General features: G+C 43.4%; 1 protein-coding gene across 2 annotated transcripts in view; it reads left to right on the top strand.

Moving 5' to 3' along the window:
- The window catches only part of LOC135523845 (monocarboxylate transporter 12-B-like), a 28210-nt gene extending 17053 nt beyond the window's left edge, over positions 1–11157 (top strand). For both annotated transcript variants that reach the window (XM_064950807.1, XM_064950806.1), the window contains exons 4-7: positions 5506–5649; positions 5842–6430; positions 7365–7624; positions 8422–11157. In XM_064950807.1, the coding sequence (XP_064806879.1) occupies positions 5506–5649; positions 5842–6430; positions 7365–7624; positions 8422–8666 (1238 nt within the window). In that variant the 3' untranslated portion in view covers positions 8667–11157. The remainder of the gene's footprint in view (positions 1–5505; positions 5650–5841; positions 6431–7364; positions 7625–8421) is intronic.
- The last annotated feature ends 6252 nt before the right edge of the window (positions 11158–17409 follow it).

Raw genomic sequence — 17409 nt, 5'->3', positions numbered from 1 at the left:
TAAAAAAGCTTCGGAACTAAGGGTTGAACACATCCTCATTTGCACCACCATCACAACCCCACTTTTGCTTAGCTGATGCTGGCTATTTAATAGGGAATTAAAAGGGGAACCGCCCTATTGGAAGGAGAAGCACTGAGACGGTTCAGACAAATTCAAGGCCGTCACATTACTGCCTGTCTCTGACCCCTGCCATGACAACCAAATGAAATCAGAATGTAGGCAACAACATGTGTTATAGCACTTGGGCTACAGTCGGCAAAGATGGGGAGTTGATGATGACCCGTTTGTCCTCTCCCTGCCTCAGCATGGTCGATGCTCTCTCTCTGTCACTCTCTCTACTGCCTGCCTTTGATCCCTGCCATAATCACATGACCAAAAACCATTATCATATGACAAAAATGTCTGGCCTTAACAATGGGGTTAGCTTATTAACATTAATTACATTAATTAGATTCTGCTTTTATTAGATAAATAATTGATTTACTGGCTGGCATTATGTGTACAGTGCATTCGGAATGCATTCAGACCCCTTAACTTTTTCCACATATTGTTATGTTACAGCCTTATTTAAAAATGTATTAAATATTTTTTTGCCCTCGTCAATCTACACAAAATACCCCACAATGACAAATCAAAAACAGGTTTATAGACATTTTATCAAATGTATTTAAAGAATTTAAGGGAAATATGACATTTATATAAGTATTCAACACAATCCTGTCACGGTGCTCTACGGACAATTCCTTCGACCTCATGGCTTGGTCTTTGCTCTGAAATGCACTGTCAACTGTGGGACCTTATATAGACAGGTATGTCCCTTCCAAATCATGTCCAATCAATTGAATTTACCACAGGTGGACTCCAAATCAAGTTGTAGAAACATCTTAAAGGATGATCAATGGACACAATCTGAGCTCAATTTTTGCAGAAATGTTTTTTTTAAATGGTGTATTGTGTATTGTGTGTACATTGATGATCAATTTTAGAACAGGCCTGTAATGTAACAAAATGTGGAAAAAGTCATGGGGTCTGAATGATTTCCGAATGCACTGTAGCTAGCCAGCTAGTACCAGTCTATTACGAATTGTACAGTGTAATTAGCTAGCTAGCTAGCTACAGATAACTGACAAAATAAAGGTATTGGGCCACCACAAGCTGCCAGAACAGCTTCAATGCACCTTCGCATAGATTATACAAGTGTCTGGAATAAGCTTTGGTGATTACCATTTTGTTACTGGTGGTGGAAATCGCTGTCTCAGGCACTGCTCCAGAATCTCCCATAAGTGTGTGTGTGGGTTAAGATCTGGTGACTAAGACACGCGCACACACACACATTGGGTTGAGATTAGAGGTCGACCGATTATGATTTTTCAACGGCGATACCGATTATTGGAGGACCAAAAAAAGCCAATACCGATTAATCGGACGATTTTTACAATTTATTTGTAATAATGACAATTACAACAATACTGAATGAACACTTATTTTAACTTAATATAATACATCAATAAAATCAATTTAGCCTCAAATAAATAATGAAACATGTTCAATTTGGTTTAAGTAATGCAAAAACAAAGTGTAAGTAAGTGTAAGAAAGCTCACGTTTAAGTTCCTTGCTCACAACATATGAAAGCTGGTGGTTCCTTTTAACATGAGTCTTCAATATTCCCAGGAAAGAAGTTTAGGTTGTAGTTATTATAGGAATTATAGGACTATTTCTCTCTATACCATTTGTATTTCATTAACCTTTGACTATTGGATGTTCTTATAGGTACTTTAGTATTGCCAGTGTAACAGTATAGCTTCCGCCCCTCTCCTCGCTCCTACCTGGGCTCGAACCAGGAACACAAAGACAACAGCCACTCTCGAAGCAGTGTCACCCATCGCTCCACAAAAGCCGCGGCCCTTGCAGAGCAAGGGGAACAACCACTCCAAGTCTCAGAGCTTCACATCGGTTACACCAGCCTAATCTCGGGAGTTGATAGGCTTGAAGTCATAAACAGCACTGTGCTTGCGAAGAGCTGCTGGCAAAACGCACGAATGTGCTGTTTGAATGAATGCTTATGAGTCTGCTGCTGCCTACCACCGCTCAGTCAGACTGCTCTATCAAATCATAGACTGAATTATAACATAATAACACACAGAAATACGAGCCTTAGGTCATTAATATGGTAGAATCCGGAAACTATCATTTAGAAAACAAGACATTTATTCTTTCAGTGAAATAGGGAACCGTTCCGTATTTTATCTAACGGGTGGCATCCATAAGTCTAAATATTCCTGTTACATTGCACAACCTTCAATGTTATGTCATAATTACGTAAAATTCTGGCAAATTAAGTGGCCCAAACTGTTGCATATACACTGACTCTGCGTGCAATTTCACCTGGTTAATATTGCCTGCTAACCTGGATTTTTTTAGCTAAATATGCAGGTTTAAAAATATATACTTCTGTGTATTGATTTTAAGAAAGGCATTGATGTTTATGGTTAGGTACACACTGGAGAAACGATACGCACCGTATTGATTATATGATCACAAACTAGTGATCGTGATTGATTGATGGTTTTTTACAAGGTAAGTTTAATTCTAGCTAGCAACTTACCTTGGCTTCTACTGCATTCGCGTAACAGGCAGGTTCCTCGTGGAGTGCAATCTAATCAGGTGGTTAGAGCGTTGGACTAGTTAACAGTAAGGTTGCAAGATTGAATCCCATGAGCAGACAAGGTAAAAATCTGTCGTTCTGCCCCTGAACGAGGCAGTTAACCCACCGTTCCTAGGCCGTCATTGAAAATAAGAATGTTGTCTTAACTGACTTGCCTAGTTAAATAAGGATTAAATAAAGGTGTAAAAAAATAAATAATAATAAATCGGCCAAATCGGTGTCCAAAAATACCGATTTCCGATTGTTATGAAAACTTGAAATCGGCCCTAATTAATCGGCCATACCGATTAATCAGTCGACCTCTAGTTGAGATCTGGTGACTGAGACACACACACCCTATGCTGCACCATTGAGAGCATCTTGACTGGCTGCATCACCGCCTGGTGGGGCAACTGCACGGCATCCGACCGTAAGGCGCTATAGGGAGTAATGTGTAAGGCGCGGTATATCACTGGGTCTGAGCTCTCTGTCATCCAAGTCCTCTATACCAGGCAGTGTCAGAGGAAGGCCTGACAAATTGTCAAAGATTCCAGCCACCAAAATCTGGAACCAACAGGACCCTAGACAGCTTTTACACCCAAGCCATACGACTGCTAAATAGTTAGTTAAACTGTTAACCAAATAGCCATCTGCAGTGACCAGTTTTTGCACTAAACTTTTTGGCTCATCACATACACTGCTGCTACTGTTTACTATCTGCTACTTTGTTCCTAGTTATATGTACACATCTACCTCAATTACCTCGTACCCCTGCACTTTGACTCAGCACTGGTACCCCTTGTCTATAGCCAAGTTATTGTCACTCATTGTGTATCTATTATTACTTCAATTATTCCGTGTTTTACTTTTCTATTATTTCTCTATTTTCTTTCTCTATGCATTGTTGGGAAGGGCCCACAAGCAATATTCCCTCAAAACAAATTCCACACTGAGCTAATTTCAGGTCTTCGAAACACAAACTTGAACATTGTGAAATTTCTGTGCAATTTCCGACGCGCGTTTACTGTAAACACTGAGGCTGTTCCCGCTTTAAGTTACAGTTTTAGCAGTGGCCAAGTAGGCTAATTGATCATAATGTAGGCCTAGCAGAGTGGCCTAACATAAACAACAATGAGAAAAATGCATCCCATGACATTTTAACATGGAAATAGCTGTTCTATCATTCAGTCTACAGTAGCAGCAAATGTGTGGTGTTCAATGTAGACCTACAATCCATGAGACCTTTGAAAAAAACATGCAGGGCTTGATATTAACCTGTTTACCCACTTGTCCTTCAGACGAGGTGACTGAAAATGTTGTGTTGTTTGATGCAAGAAACCACTTTATAAAATATAATTCATTATTATTCCCATATCACGAATACAGAGAATCAGATAAATTATGCTACCCTCTGCCTATTGGCTACTGAGCTTAATCAAGACCGTCTCAAAGTACAACACTGCCCCTTTAAGACAAAACAAAGCTATTTTCAAAGATGGCTAGAAATGCACACATTTTGTGCTCTTGTAGGAAGCAACCACTCACCCATTGTTGAAATTAGCTAGAACTGGGCTAACAACTAACTAGCAACGAATATGAACAAATGTGCACAGGTGGCTACATGCCAGGGATGGCAAAAGTACCCAATTGTTATACTTGAGTAAAAGTAAAGATACCGTACTAGAAAATGACTCAAGTAAAAGTGAAAGTCACCCAGTAAAATACAACTTGAGTAATAGTCTAAAAGTATTTGTTTTTAAATATACTTAAGTATCAAAAGTAAATGTAATTTCTAAAATATACTTAAGTATCAAAAGTATAAATAATTTCAAATTCCTTATATTAAGCAAACCAGACTGGACGATATTCTTGTTTTTTTAATTTATGGATAGCCAGGGTTCCCACTCCAACACTCAGACATAATTTACAAAGAAAGTATTTGTGTTTAGTCATTCCGCCAGATCGGATGTAGTAGGAATTACCAGGGTAATTGTCTTTAAGTGCGTGAATTAGACAATTTTCCTGTCCTGCTCAGCATTGAAATGTATCGAGTACTTTTAAGGCGCACCGGTCTGTGTTGAGTACAGGCCTGAATAATGGAGAATACTCTAGAAAGTTAAGTGAAATTCAATCTCGTGATTCTCTGTGCGGGCTGATATTTAATCTGTGTGGCAGTCCGAGGTGCAGCTCAGTTTAGAGGGAAAATTGTCCCTAAGTAAAAATGTCATTATTAGTCCAAACCTGTTTTTTATGAAGCATGTGACGAATATAATTCGATTTGATTTTGATTTACAGTACTCTGCACTCCCCCAAAATATCTTATGCTCTGTACTTTTCTCCTCTTTGATGTTGGCACCTCCATTACGGGCAAAGCTACTTTTTCTGTAGGGTGAACACTGACTCACTAAGTGCTGCTCATCTAAAACTCCAGTTCAAAAGGGAAAGATCACCATACTGTGTTTTTGTTGCAAGCTTAGGTAGCTAGCTAACGTTAGCCTAGCAACAATAGCCAACCTAACATTGCATGCATCAGTATCACTCGGTATAACACTCTTTTTACACAATGTTATCTCATCACCAATAGTTCGCTAGGTACACAACAACATAGGAATACATGTATAAAATGTTAATTAACTTTTACTCGTTTTAATCTTTCCAAACATGTAGCTACCTCGCCTCAGCAAACACCACACAGAGAAAGAGAGAGAGGAAGAGGGGTAGTGCGTGCTGCTGAACTGTTAATGCAAACGAAAGCAATACATGCAGACAGATGAAAAGCCCCCCCTCCCCCTCCCCTCCCAGCTCAAGCTGCGTGCCTGCACAGTCCCATACTAACACGTGTACTGTGTTGTGATTGAAGCTCCTCTAGGCAGCTTCATTGGGAACCGTCTCTCGTGCCGCATCGCTGTGATCCTTGGGGGCTTCCTGTCCTCCATCGGCCTGGTCCTCAGCTCTTTTGCTACCAGCCTGGAGTACCTGTACCTCAGCCTGGGGGTCCTCACAGGTGGGTCCTCACTGACATCCTCCTGACCCACTCAGACAGGCACCTAAAAGGGCAACTGCAGTATCATTAGGAACCCCCATAAATCACACGTCATATAATTCAGGGATACTGGGTAGACATACTGTACCAAAAACATGCCCTAGTATGGATCATGGCATACCAACAACAACCTTTTCCTCTTTTGATTTTCAGGTATTGGATTTTCCCTCTGTTACACCCCTGCCATTGCCATGGTGGGGTCATATTTCTGTGAGAGGAAAGCCCTGGCATACGGGATCGCCATGTCAGGTAGTGGCATTGGGACCTTCATCCTGGCCCCTGTGGTCCAGCTGCTCATAGAGCACTACTCCTGGCGTGGGGCCCTACTCATCCTGGGGGGCGTTGTCTCCAATCTGTGTGTCTGTGGGGCCTTACTGCGCCCTATCACTCTGAAAGAAGAAGAGGAGGCCCATGGTCCGGTCCCGTTGGATACCGACTGTGGATATAGGGTCAAAGCTCAGGTGGTGAGCACGTTAGAGGAACCTCTGGCGATTAACAACAGCAAAGACAGCCGCTGCTTCAAGTCTATGCAGGAGTACCGCTTCCTGCTGATGCCGGACTTCCTGATGCTGGCGGTGAGCTTCTTGTTCCTAGCCAGCGGCTGCAGCCTGCCGTTCGTCTACCTTGTGCCCTACGCACTGGATGTGGGCGTAAGCCACCACCAGGCCGCCTTCCTCATGTCTATCCTGGGGGTCATAGACATCGTGGGGAACATCACCTTCGGCTGGCTCGTAGACAGGAGGTAGGCCTGAGTTAAGATTTTGTTCCATTGAACATGCCACCACAACAAAGGTATTTTAATTTCATGAAGAGTGCCTCTGTCCCGCCATGCTCTTTGATAGGCCCGCAATTATTTTATTTGGACTGGAAGACAGGTCCAAAACATACCTGTATTTGTTGAGTTGTGTCTTTCTGTAGGTCTTCCTCTGCAACATTCCACTTGGAGTTTGTATGAAATCAAAGCCATGCTTTAACATAAATACAGATCTAGCCTTTTCTTATTCAGTTTTCACTTGGTTTTTGCAGTGTCACTTTTTACTGAACTGTCACCTAGTTTTTGTAGTCTCACCTTTAAGCAGGGATCTCCAAACCTGTTCCTGGAAACCTAATGTACCATCCTGTCGGTTTTCGCTCCAATGCTGATCTAGTGCACCTGATTCTAATAATTAGCTGGTGAAGCTGAATCAGGTTAGTTACAACTGAGGTTAGATTGAAAACCTACAGGAAGGTAGCTCTCCAGGAACAGGTTTGGAGAGCCCTGCTCTAAGAAATGGAGCTGTTACCCAATTTTATCTTGAAGGTGAAAACAGCTGGTTTCATCAAAGAAGTCACACTTCTAAGAAAACCCACATTAATTTCACATGATCACGTGAATTGTTCCAAAAACACATTTTCATGTGATCACATCTGATCTTATGTGAAGTTAATGTGATAACGTGATTTCCACCTTAAATCATGAAGTTTTTCTGTAAGGACATGAACAGTTGAGCCGCAGATCATTCAGATGGTCAATATGGGAAATATCCCACTGGGCACAGACGTCAAGTCAACGTCTAGTGCACGTTGGTTCAATGTAATTTCAATGAAATGACGTGGAAACAACGTTGATTCAACCATTGTGCCCAGTAGGATGTGTTTTTAGACTGATTGTTTGCCCTCTTCTCCCCCCCCCGCAGGTGCCTGAAGAAGTATCGTAATGTGTGCTACATGATTGCAGTGGGCATGGAGGGACTTTGCTGCCTCTTCATCCCTCTCCTGCGGACGTTCGCCCTGCTGGTGCCTTTCTCTGTGCTTTATGGGTACTTCGATGGCGCCTACGTGGCCCTCATACCAGTGGTGACCTCAGACATTGTGGGGACAACTAACCTCTCCTCCGCTCTGGGGATTGTGTACTTCCTACATGCCATTCCTTACCTGCTCAGCCCTCCAATAGGAGGTGAGTGTCCTTGTGTTGAAAGGAAAGGGATTAAGTACTAACCGTTCATAGCACAGGAGGTGAACAAAAGATATGGGAGTAAATGTCCACGCGTTGTTTGCTGATCGCAAAAGTGGTCTTTATGAAAGCTTTTACTGGTAAAAAAAGCTGTGTTTGGGCCATTGTTATTGCTTCACTAAAAGCTTTGCCAAATACCACATTTGCGAGCAGCAAACAATGAGCAGACATTTACCTCCCACTGGGCACAGATGTCAATTCAACATCTATTCCACGTGGACACGAAGTTGATTTAACCATTGTGTGCCCAGTGGGCTTCTTTCTAGACCTCTCATATACTCCCTCTCATCAGGTAGAGCAAGCCTGCTGGTCTCTTTGAGAAAAGGCAACATCAAACAATCTCACTTATAGTATACCTTATGTCATTCTTAAGTGACCCGCTTATTCAGTCCTGATTCGGAAATTATTTAGTAGTTGTAGAGTTATTAAAGAAATCTTTTGTCATGTAGGGCTGGTTTCCCGGGAACAGACTAAACCATTCCGGGAAACTGGCCCGAAGAGTACACCATGGATGTTAGATATTCACGTTATGTGAAATATGTTTTTTTTGTCTTGGATGCAAAAATGTTGCATTAAGTGCACCAATAGCTTGTTAAATTACCCACCAGTGTACTTTTTCTGATTTAAAAATGATTTATTTTGTATTTATTAACACATACATTATAGTCAGCAAGTCTTCCATCCATCAAGTTAAAGCCTAAGTGAATGTTCATATCTCCTTCCTCCTCCTCCCTCCGCAGGCTGGCTAGTTGACACCACAGGCACCTACACGGCCACCTTCTTCCTCAGTGGCTTTGCCCTCATCTCCAGCTCGCTGGTCATCAGCACAGTGACTGGGATACGCCACTGTCGCAGGTCCCAAAAGCACAGAAAAAACAATAAAGACACAGACCCCAAACAGGATCCTTGTCAAGGCAGCCGATCAGACTTCTACATAGCCTCAAGTAAAGATGTGAACCCTTCAACCAACACAGCAAATTCTTAACATTGGACGCTTTTGTGTAGTTTTGCATTTGTTTTGTTGGAATACCAAAGTATATTGAAGATTATGAGAAACAATGGTCAATTGGTACACATAATCTAGCGTGGTAGTTCAGGTTTGGGATTGATTTTCCTCAGAATGAGCCATTATAAACGGACACTAAATGGAATGTAAATAATTCCACCGGAACCAGAACAGCTTCAGCTGAAATATGGAATTTTCCTTCTGATCCGTCTATCAAAGCTGTGATATTATTGCTCATTTTATGTGCCTTTCCCTTTCAGGGTTTCCATGTCTGTCAATCCAAATGTAACGGAAGAAGTTGATCAATTTCAATATCTGAAGATTCAGACAGGGTGTATGTAATTGATTATTTCTGAAGACAACAGTCTTCCAGTTGTTTCGTAAATACTTGATATTGACATGGGAGGTCAGCCATAGTCTTTCACTCCTTTGTGAACGACTATGATCTATTGAAATGAATGATAATGGGAACTTCCTTAAGACTGGAACTTAGAAGTTAATAATGAATTAGTCATTATTCATTTATAAAGGTATATTCATTTTCATACCAATTTCCTATACAATAATTGATGACATTAAAAGACAGGATGATTTGCTTTACATGTGTACACCAAATGTATAGCTTTGTAAAGATATACAAAATGTATTATTACATTGCCACTTGTTACTTTGTAGTTACACCAGTGGGCTATGAGGACAATTATCTTGTTCCATATTAGAACAACCCTTGTCTGACCCTTCTGAGCTTAACGTAAAAGCTATAGGCCATCTCAGCCATATGACTTCATAACACACATTGGATCCACTTAGAAAAAAGGTGTTATCTACACTGAAAAATATATATAAACACAACATTTACATCCCTGTTAGTAAGCATTTCTCTTTTGCTAACATAATCCATCAATTTGACAGGTGAGGCATATCAGGAAAAGGAGATACCTAGCCAGTTGTACAACTGAATGCATTCAACTGAAAAGTGTCTTCCGCATTTAATCCAACCCCTCAAGAGGCTGATTGAACAGTGTGATCCTTACATAGGTGCACCTTGTGTTGGAGACAATACAAGTCCACTATAAAATGTGCAGTTTTGTCACAATGCCACAGATGTCACAAGTTTTGAGGGAGCGTGCAATTGGCCTACTGACTGCAGCAATGTCCACCAGATCTATTGCTAGAGACTAGAATTTTCATTTCACGACCATAAGCCGCTTCCAATGTCGTTTTAGAGAATTTGGCAGTACATCCAACCAGCCTCACAACCGCAGACCACGTGTAACCACGCCAGCCACATCCAGCTTTTTCACATGCGAGATCGTCTGACACCAGCCACCCGGACAGCTGATGAATCTGTCAGTTTGCACAACCGAAGAAATTATGCACAAACTGTCAGAAACCATCTCAGGGAAGCTCATCTGTGTGGTCGTTGTCCTTACCAGGGTCTTGACCTGACTGCAGTTCAGCATCGCAACCGACTTCAGATCCTGAGGCCCAATTGTCAAGCCATTCATCCTCCCCCATCACCTCATGTTTCGGCATGATAATGCACGGCCCCATGTCGCAAGGATCTGTGCACAATTTCTGGAAGCTGAAAATGTCCCCAGCTCTTCCATGGCCTGTATACTCAACAGAAATGTCACACATTGAGCATGTTTGGGATCCTCTGGATCGACGTGTACGACAGTGTGTTCCAGTTACCAACAATAGTTAAATAAAGGTTAAATAATTTAAATAAATAAATAAATATAACAGTAACTTTGCACAGCCAATGAAGAAGAGTGGGACAACATTCCAAAAGGCCACAATTAACAGCCTGATCAAGTCCATGCGAATGGGATGTGTCGTACTGCATGAAGGAAATGGTGGTCACAAAAGATAATGACTGGTTTTCTGATCACGCTCACTTTTTTTAAGGTATCAGATACATATATGTATTCCCAGTCATGGTACATCCATAGATTAGAGCCTAATGGATTTATTTAATTTTACTGATTTCCTTATATGAACTGTAACTCAGTAAAATCTTTGAAATTGTTGCATGTTGCGTTTATATTTTTGTTCAGTGTAGAACCTAAAAGAGTGTTTTGCTGTCCCCATAAGAGAACCTATTGAATAGCAATTTTTGGTTCCAGCTAGAACCCTTTTCAGTTCCATGTAGAACCTTTTCCACAGAGAGTTTAACGGAGTTAGATGAAAGGGGAGGTGTCCTGGTATCCTTGGATTAATTGCAAAGCCACCACTATGTCATTGTAGCTCAGTTGGTAGAGCACGGTGCCTGTAACACCAGGGTAGTATGTTCAATTCCAGCGACCATATGTAAAATGTATCCAACCATGACTGTAAGTCCCTTTGGATAGAAGCCTCTGCTAAATGGAATCTATCACAATTTAAATGTATTCTCTTACAATGTCCAGAAGAAACCTAAGAATTTATGTTGATATTTCTTTAAATAAAATTATTTTTTTAAATCATACAGTAGTGTAAATATAGCCATTTGTGTATTGTAAGTGTATTGTAAATAAAAGTGCAGTAAAAGCCTATGAACCCAAAAAACACATATAGAATACAATAATATACATTTCACAACTATATCTTTAAATGACACAAACCATATTTCCACACAGAAACATACAGTTTTCATAGCCATAAGTGCAAGATCTTCATAAATACAGTGCCTTGCGAAAGTATTCGGCCCCCTTGAACTTTGCGACCTTTTGCCACATTTCAGGCTTCAAACATAAAGATATAAAAACTGTATTTTTTTGTGAAGAATCAACAATAAGTGGGACACAATCATGAAGTGGAACGACATTTATTGGATATTTCAAACTTTTTTAACAAATCAAAAACTGAAAAATTGGGCGTGCAAAATTATTCAGCCCCCTTAAGTTAATAATTTGTAGCGCCACCTTTTGCTGCGATTACAGCTGTAAGTCACTTGGGGTATGTCTCTATCAGTTTTGCACATCGAGAGACTGAATTTTTTTCCCATTCCTCCTTGCAAAACAGCTCGAGCTCAGTGAGGTTGGATGGAGAGCATTTGTGAACAGCAGTTTTCAGTTCTTTCCACAGATTCTCGATTGGATTCAGGTCTGGACTTTGACTTGGCCATTCTAACACCTGGATATGTTTATTTTTGAACCATTCCATTGTAGATTTTGCTTTATGTTTTGGATCATTGTCTTGTTGGAAGACAAATCTCCGTCCCAGTCTCAGGTCTTTTGCAGACTCCATCAGGTTTTCTTCCAGAATGGTCCTGTATTTGGCTCCATCCATCTTCCCATCAATTTTAACCATCTTCCCTGTCCCTGCTGAAGAAAAGCAGGCCCAAACCATGATGCTGCCACCACCATGTTTGACAGTGGAGATGGTGTGTTCAGGGTGATGAGCTGTGTTGCTTTTACGCCAAACATAACGTTTTGCATTGTTGCCAAAAAGTTCAATTTTGGTTTCATCTGACGAGAGCACCTTCTTCCACATGTTTGGTGTGTCTCCCAGGTGGCTTGTGGCAAACTTTAAACAACACTTTTTATGGATATCTTTAAGAAATGGCTTTCTTCTTGCCACTCTTCCATAAAGGCCAGATTTGTGCAATATACGACTGATTGTTGTCCTATGGACAGAGTCTCCCACCTCAGCTGTAGATCTCTACAGTTCACCCAGAGTGATCATGGGCCTCTTGGCTGCATCTCTGATCAGTCTTCTCCTTGTATGAGCTGAAAGTTTAGAGGGACGGCCAGGTCTTGGTAGATTTGCAGTGGTCTGATACTCCTTCCATTTCAATATTATCGCTTGCACAGTGCTCCTTGGGGTGTTTAAAGCTTGGGAAATCTTTTTGTATCCAAATCCGGCTTTAAACTTCTTCACAACAGTATCTCGGACCTGCCTGGTGTGTTCCTTGTTCTTCATGATGCTCTCTGCGCTTTTAACGGACCTCTGAGACTATCACAGTGCAGGTGCATTTATACGGAGACTTGATTACACACAGGTGGATTGTATTTATCATCATTAGTCATTTAGGTCAACATTGGATCATTAAGAGATCCTCACTGAACTTCTGGAGAGAGTTTGCTGCACTGAAAGTAAAGGGGCTGAATAATTTTGCACGCCCAATTTTTCAGTTTTTGATTTGTTAAAAAAGTTTGAAATATCCAATAAATGTCGTTCCACTTCATGATTGTGTCCCACTTGTTGATTCTTCACAAAAAATACAGTTTTATATCTTTATGTTTGAAGCCTGAAATGTGGCAAAAGGTCGCAAAGTTCAAGGGGGCCGAATACTTTCGCAAGGCACTGTACATCTGCACAACTAATGTGAGACAAGGTGAAATAAAAATAAAAACATCATAATTGAAAAGGCTCACTCACGGTTAAAAATGCTTTGTTTTATTTAAGCAAGGTTATATCCTCACATGGCCTCTCCTATCATTGCTATGCGAATGACACTCAACTACTTTTCTCCTTCCCCCCCTTCTGACACTCAGGTGGCGACACGCATCTCCGCATGCCTGGCAGATATCTCAACTTGGATGTCGGCCCACCACCTCAAGCTCACCCTCAACAAGACAGAACTGCTCTTCCTCCAGGGGAAGGCCTGCCCGCGCAAAGACCTATCCATCACAGTTAACAACTCCACAGTGCCAAACCTCCCAGAGTGCAAAGAACCTTGGCGTGACCCCGGACAACACCCTATCATTCTCTGCAAACATCAAAGCAGTGACCCGCTCCTGCAGGTTCATGCTCAACAGCATACACTACCAGTCAAAAGTCTTAGAACACCTTCTCATTCAAGGGTTTTTCTTTATTTTTACTATTTTCTACATTGTAGACTAATAGTGAAGGCATCAAAACTATGAAAGAACACATTTCTTTATTTTTCTATTTCACCTTTATTTAACCAGGTAGGCCAGTTGAGAACAAGTTCTCATTTACAACTGCAACCTGGCCAAGATAAAGCATAGCAGTGCAACACAAACAGAGTTACACATGGGATAAACAAGCGTACAGTCAATAACACAAAATACATTTTTAAAAGTTAAATTGTCAGGACCCGGTTACGAACCTGGGTCTCCGGAGTGAGAAACAGTCACTTAACCAACTGAGCCACGAATAGTCAGCAGAACCCAGAAGATGAGGCAGACACAGCAGTACTTAAGACGGTGTATTTAATAAAGTAAAAAGGAGAAGTCCTTAAATACAAAAATGGCAAATCCAAAAGGTGGTAGGAATAGCACAAAAAAGCCTCAAGAGATACTCAAAAACAAAAACAGAATTCCACAAGAGCATCCACCGGAATCGACAAGAATACACAGAACACTAGGGCTGGGTGCTAACATACAAACACAGAGCACAGAACTGAGGGAAACGAAGGGTTTAAATACAATCAGGGGAAACGAGGCACAGGTGCAAATAATAATGGGGAACAAGGGAAAAAACATAAGGTCAAAAAGCACAATGGGGGCATCTAGTGACCAAAACCCGGAACAACCCTGGCCAAATCCTGACAGAATCCCCCCTAGGAACGGCTCCTGACGTTCCTACCAGCTCTCTCAGGGTGGAGGGCCCTGAACTGACGAATGAGGTCAGGGTCCAGGATGTCTTTGGCAGGAACCCAGGAGCGCTCCTCGGGACCGTAGCCTTCCCAGTCCACCAGATACTGCCAGGACCGCTGCACCCGGCGGGAATCCAGTATCCGATGGACGGTATAAGCCGGCTGGCCTCCAATGACACGAGGCGGAGGGGGAGGTCTGTCTGCCGGGACAAGGGGAGAAAAAACAACAGGTTTTAACAATGAAATGTGAAATGTGGGATTAATCTTAAGGGATCTGGGTAAGTGTAGGCGATAAGAAACTGGGTTAACTCTCCTGGCAACCTTGAAGGGACCGATGTATTTTTGGGACAGCTTGCGAGACTCCACCCGTAGAGGTAAGTCTCTTGTGGAGAGCCAGACTCTCTGGCCGGGGCGCAGGGTAGGCCCGGGACGGCGACGTCTGTTGGCTTGTTGTTGGTACCTCTGTGAGGAACGCATAAGATTAAGACGGGTCTTCCTCCATTTTATTATAAGCCGCCAGCGTCTGACGAACTTCAAGGCTGAAGGCACTCTGACTTCTGCCTCCTGGTCCGGGAACAATGGAGGAGCATAGCCAAACTGACACTCGTGCGGGGACATACCAGTGGAGGAGGAGCGCAAGGTGTTGTGCGCGTATTCGGCCCAAACAATAAAGGATGACCATGTGGACGGGTTGTCACGAGTCATACATCGGAGGGTGGTTTCCAGCTCTTGATTCATCCTCTCTGTTTGGCCGTTGGACTCCGGATGGTACCCTGAAGATAGACTGGCAGAAGCCCCCATGAGTTGGCAGAAGGCCTTCCAAAACCTTGAGGCGAACTGGGGACCTCTGTCAGAAACCATATCTTGAGGAATGCCGAAGACTCGGAACACATGATTAATTACCAACTCAGCCGTTTCCTTGGCAGAATGTAACTTAGTCAGAGGGACGAACCTGGCCGCCTTTGAAAACCTGTCGATTATGACTAGGATAGTAGTATTGCCATGGGATGGAGGAAGTCCAGTAATAAAGTCCAATGAGATATGGGACCAGGGTCTGTGGGGAACAGGTAAAGGGTGAAGGAGTCCTTGAGGGCGGAGGTGAGAAGATTTGCCCTGGCAGCACACGGGACAGGCATTGACGAAAGTGGCAACGTCTTCTCTTATGGTAGGCCACCAGAACTTACGCTGGATGAACTCCAAGGTGCGACCTACGCCCGGATGACAGGTGAGGCGAGAGGAGTGCCCCCACAGAAGGACCTGAGTCCTCACTGCCTTGGGGACAAACAACCGATTGGCAGGACCTCCTTTCGGGTCCGGTTCGCTAGCTTGAGCACGTCTCACGGTATCCTCAACTTGCCACGAGATCGGAGCCACAATCTTAGCAGCAGGAAGGACAGGCATGTCCGTGTCATCTCGAATGGCAGGAGCGTAGACTCGGGACAGGGCATCCGGTTTGAGATTCTTCGACCCGGGCCGATAGGTGAAGATAAACTGGAATCGATTGAAGAAAAGAGACCATCTAGCTTGTCTAGAGTTCAACCGCTTCGCCTGCTGGATATACTCCAGATTTTTGTGGTCCGTAAGCACTTGAAACGGGTGAGAAGCCCCCTCGAGCCAGTGTCTCCATTCCTTCAATGCCATCTTAACCGCTAGGAGTTCACGATCCCCCACATCGTAGTTCCTCTCAGTCGGGGTAAGCCGGTGTGAGAAGAAAGCGCACGGATGAAGCTTCTTGTCTTCACCCCTCTGAGACAGGACAGCTCCAACACCAACCTCTGATGCGTCTACCTCCACCACAAATGGTTCATCCGTAGTCGGTAGTATCAGGATGGGAGCAGAGAGAACGCGCTGCTTGAGTCCTTGGAAGGCCGTCTCAGCTTCTCTTCCCCACAAAAACCTTGCATTGCCACCCTTGGTTAAAGCTGAGAGAGGGGCTGCCACCAAGCTGAAGTTCTTGATGAACTTGCGGTAAAAGTTTGTGAAGCCCAGGAAACGCTGAACTTCCTTAACGGATTTGGGGGTGGGCCAATCCGCTACCGCCCCTACCTTCCTGGGGTCCATTTGGACTCGACCGGGTTCCACTACAAATCCCAGGAATTGTACTCGGGATGAATGGAATTCACATTTTTCCGGCTTAATGTACAGATGGCTGTCCAGGAGGCGTTTGAGTACTTGTCTGACATGCTTAGTGTGTTCTTGAAGGGAGCTCGAAAAGATGAGGATGTCATCCAAGTAAACGAACACAAATATGTTAAGCATATCCCTAAGCACATCGTTTATGAGCGCTTGGAACACCGCTGGGGCGTTGGTCAGGCCGAAGGGCATCACCAAGTATTCATAGTGGCCAGTAGGCGTGTTAAAAGCGGTCTTCCACTCGTCACCAGGTCTGATCCGCACAAGATGGTATGCGTTCCGCAGGTCAAGCTTAGTGAAAACAACTGCTTCCTGGAGCAGCTCGAAGGCTGTGGCCATAAGGGGTAGCGGGTAACGGTTGCTGACGGTTATGGCATTGAGTCCCCGGTAGTCGATGCAAGGACGTAATCCACCGTCTTTCTTGGCCACAAAGAAAAACCCTGCTCCCGCCGGGGAGGTGGATGGACGCATGAGGCCTGCTTCCAGAGCGTCCTTGATGTAGGTATCCATAGCAGCTCGTTCGGGTGGAGATAGGGAAAAGATCCGACCCCTGGGGGGGCAAGTGCCCGGAAACAGGTCGATGGGGCAATCGTAAGGTCTATGGGGTGGTAGCATGGTGGCCCTCTGTTTGCTAAACACCAGTTTGAGGTCATGGTAACACTCGGGAACTCGGGTCAGGTTGATGGATTCTAAAGACTTGGGAGTAGAACTCGGGGAATTCTGGAAAATACAAGTAGCTTGGCACGTAGGACCCCACTGCTTGATAGTGCCCACAGACCAGTCGATGTGAGGGTTATGGCTGTGAAGCCAGGGGTATCCAAGGACGAGAGGGAACTCGGAACAGGAGATCAAATGAAAGTTCATCAATTCCTGGTGATGTGAAACTGAAAGTCGCAAGGAGGTAGTGACATGAGTGACAAGTCCAGATTCCAAAGGGCTTCCATCCAATGTAGTGACCCTCATGGGTTCACTTAGAGGTTCAGAGGGAACGCCATTCTCCTTCGCCCAGACACCATCCATGAAGTTACCTGCGGCTCCAGA

This window comes from Oncorhynchus masou, chromosome 31 (assembly GCF_036934945.1).
Source record: "Oncorhynchus masou masou isolate Uvic2021 chromosome 31, UVic_Omas_1.1, whole genome shotgun sequence".
Lineage (NCBI taxonomy): Eukaryota > Metazoa > Chordata > Actinopteri > Salmoniformes > Salmonidae > Oncorhynchus > Oncorhynchus masou.
Note: the sequence above shows the minus strand (reverse complement) of the source record. Positions and strands in the feature narration are given on the sequence as shown.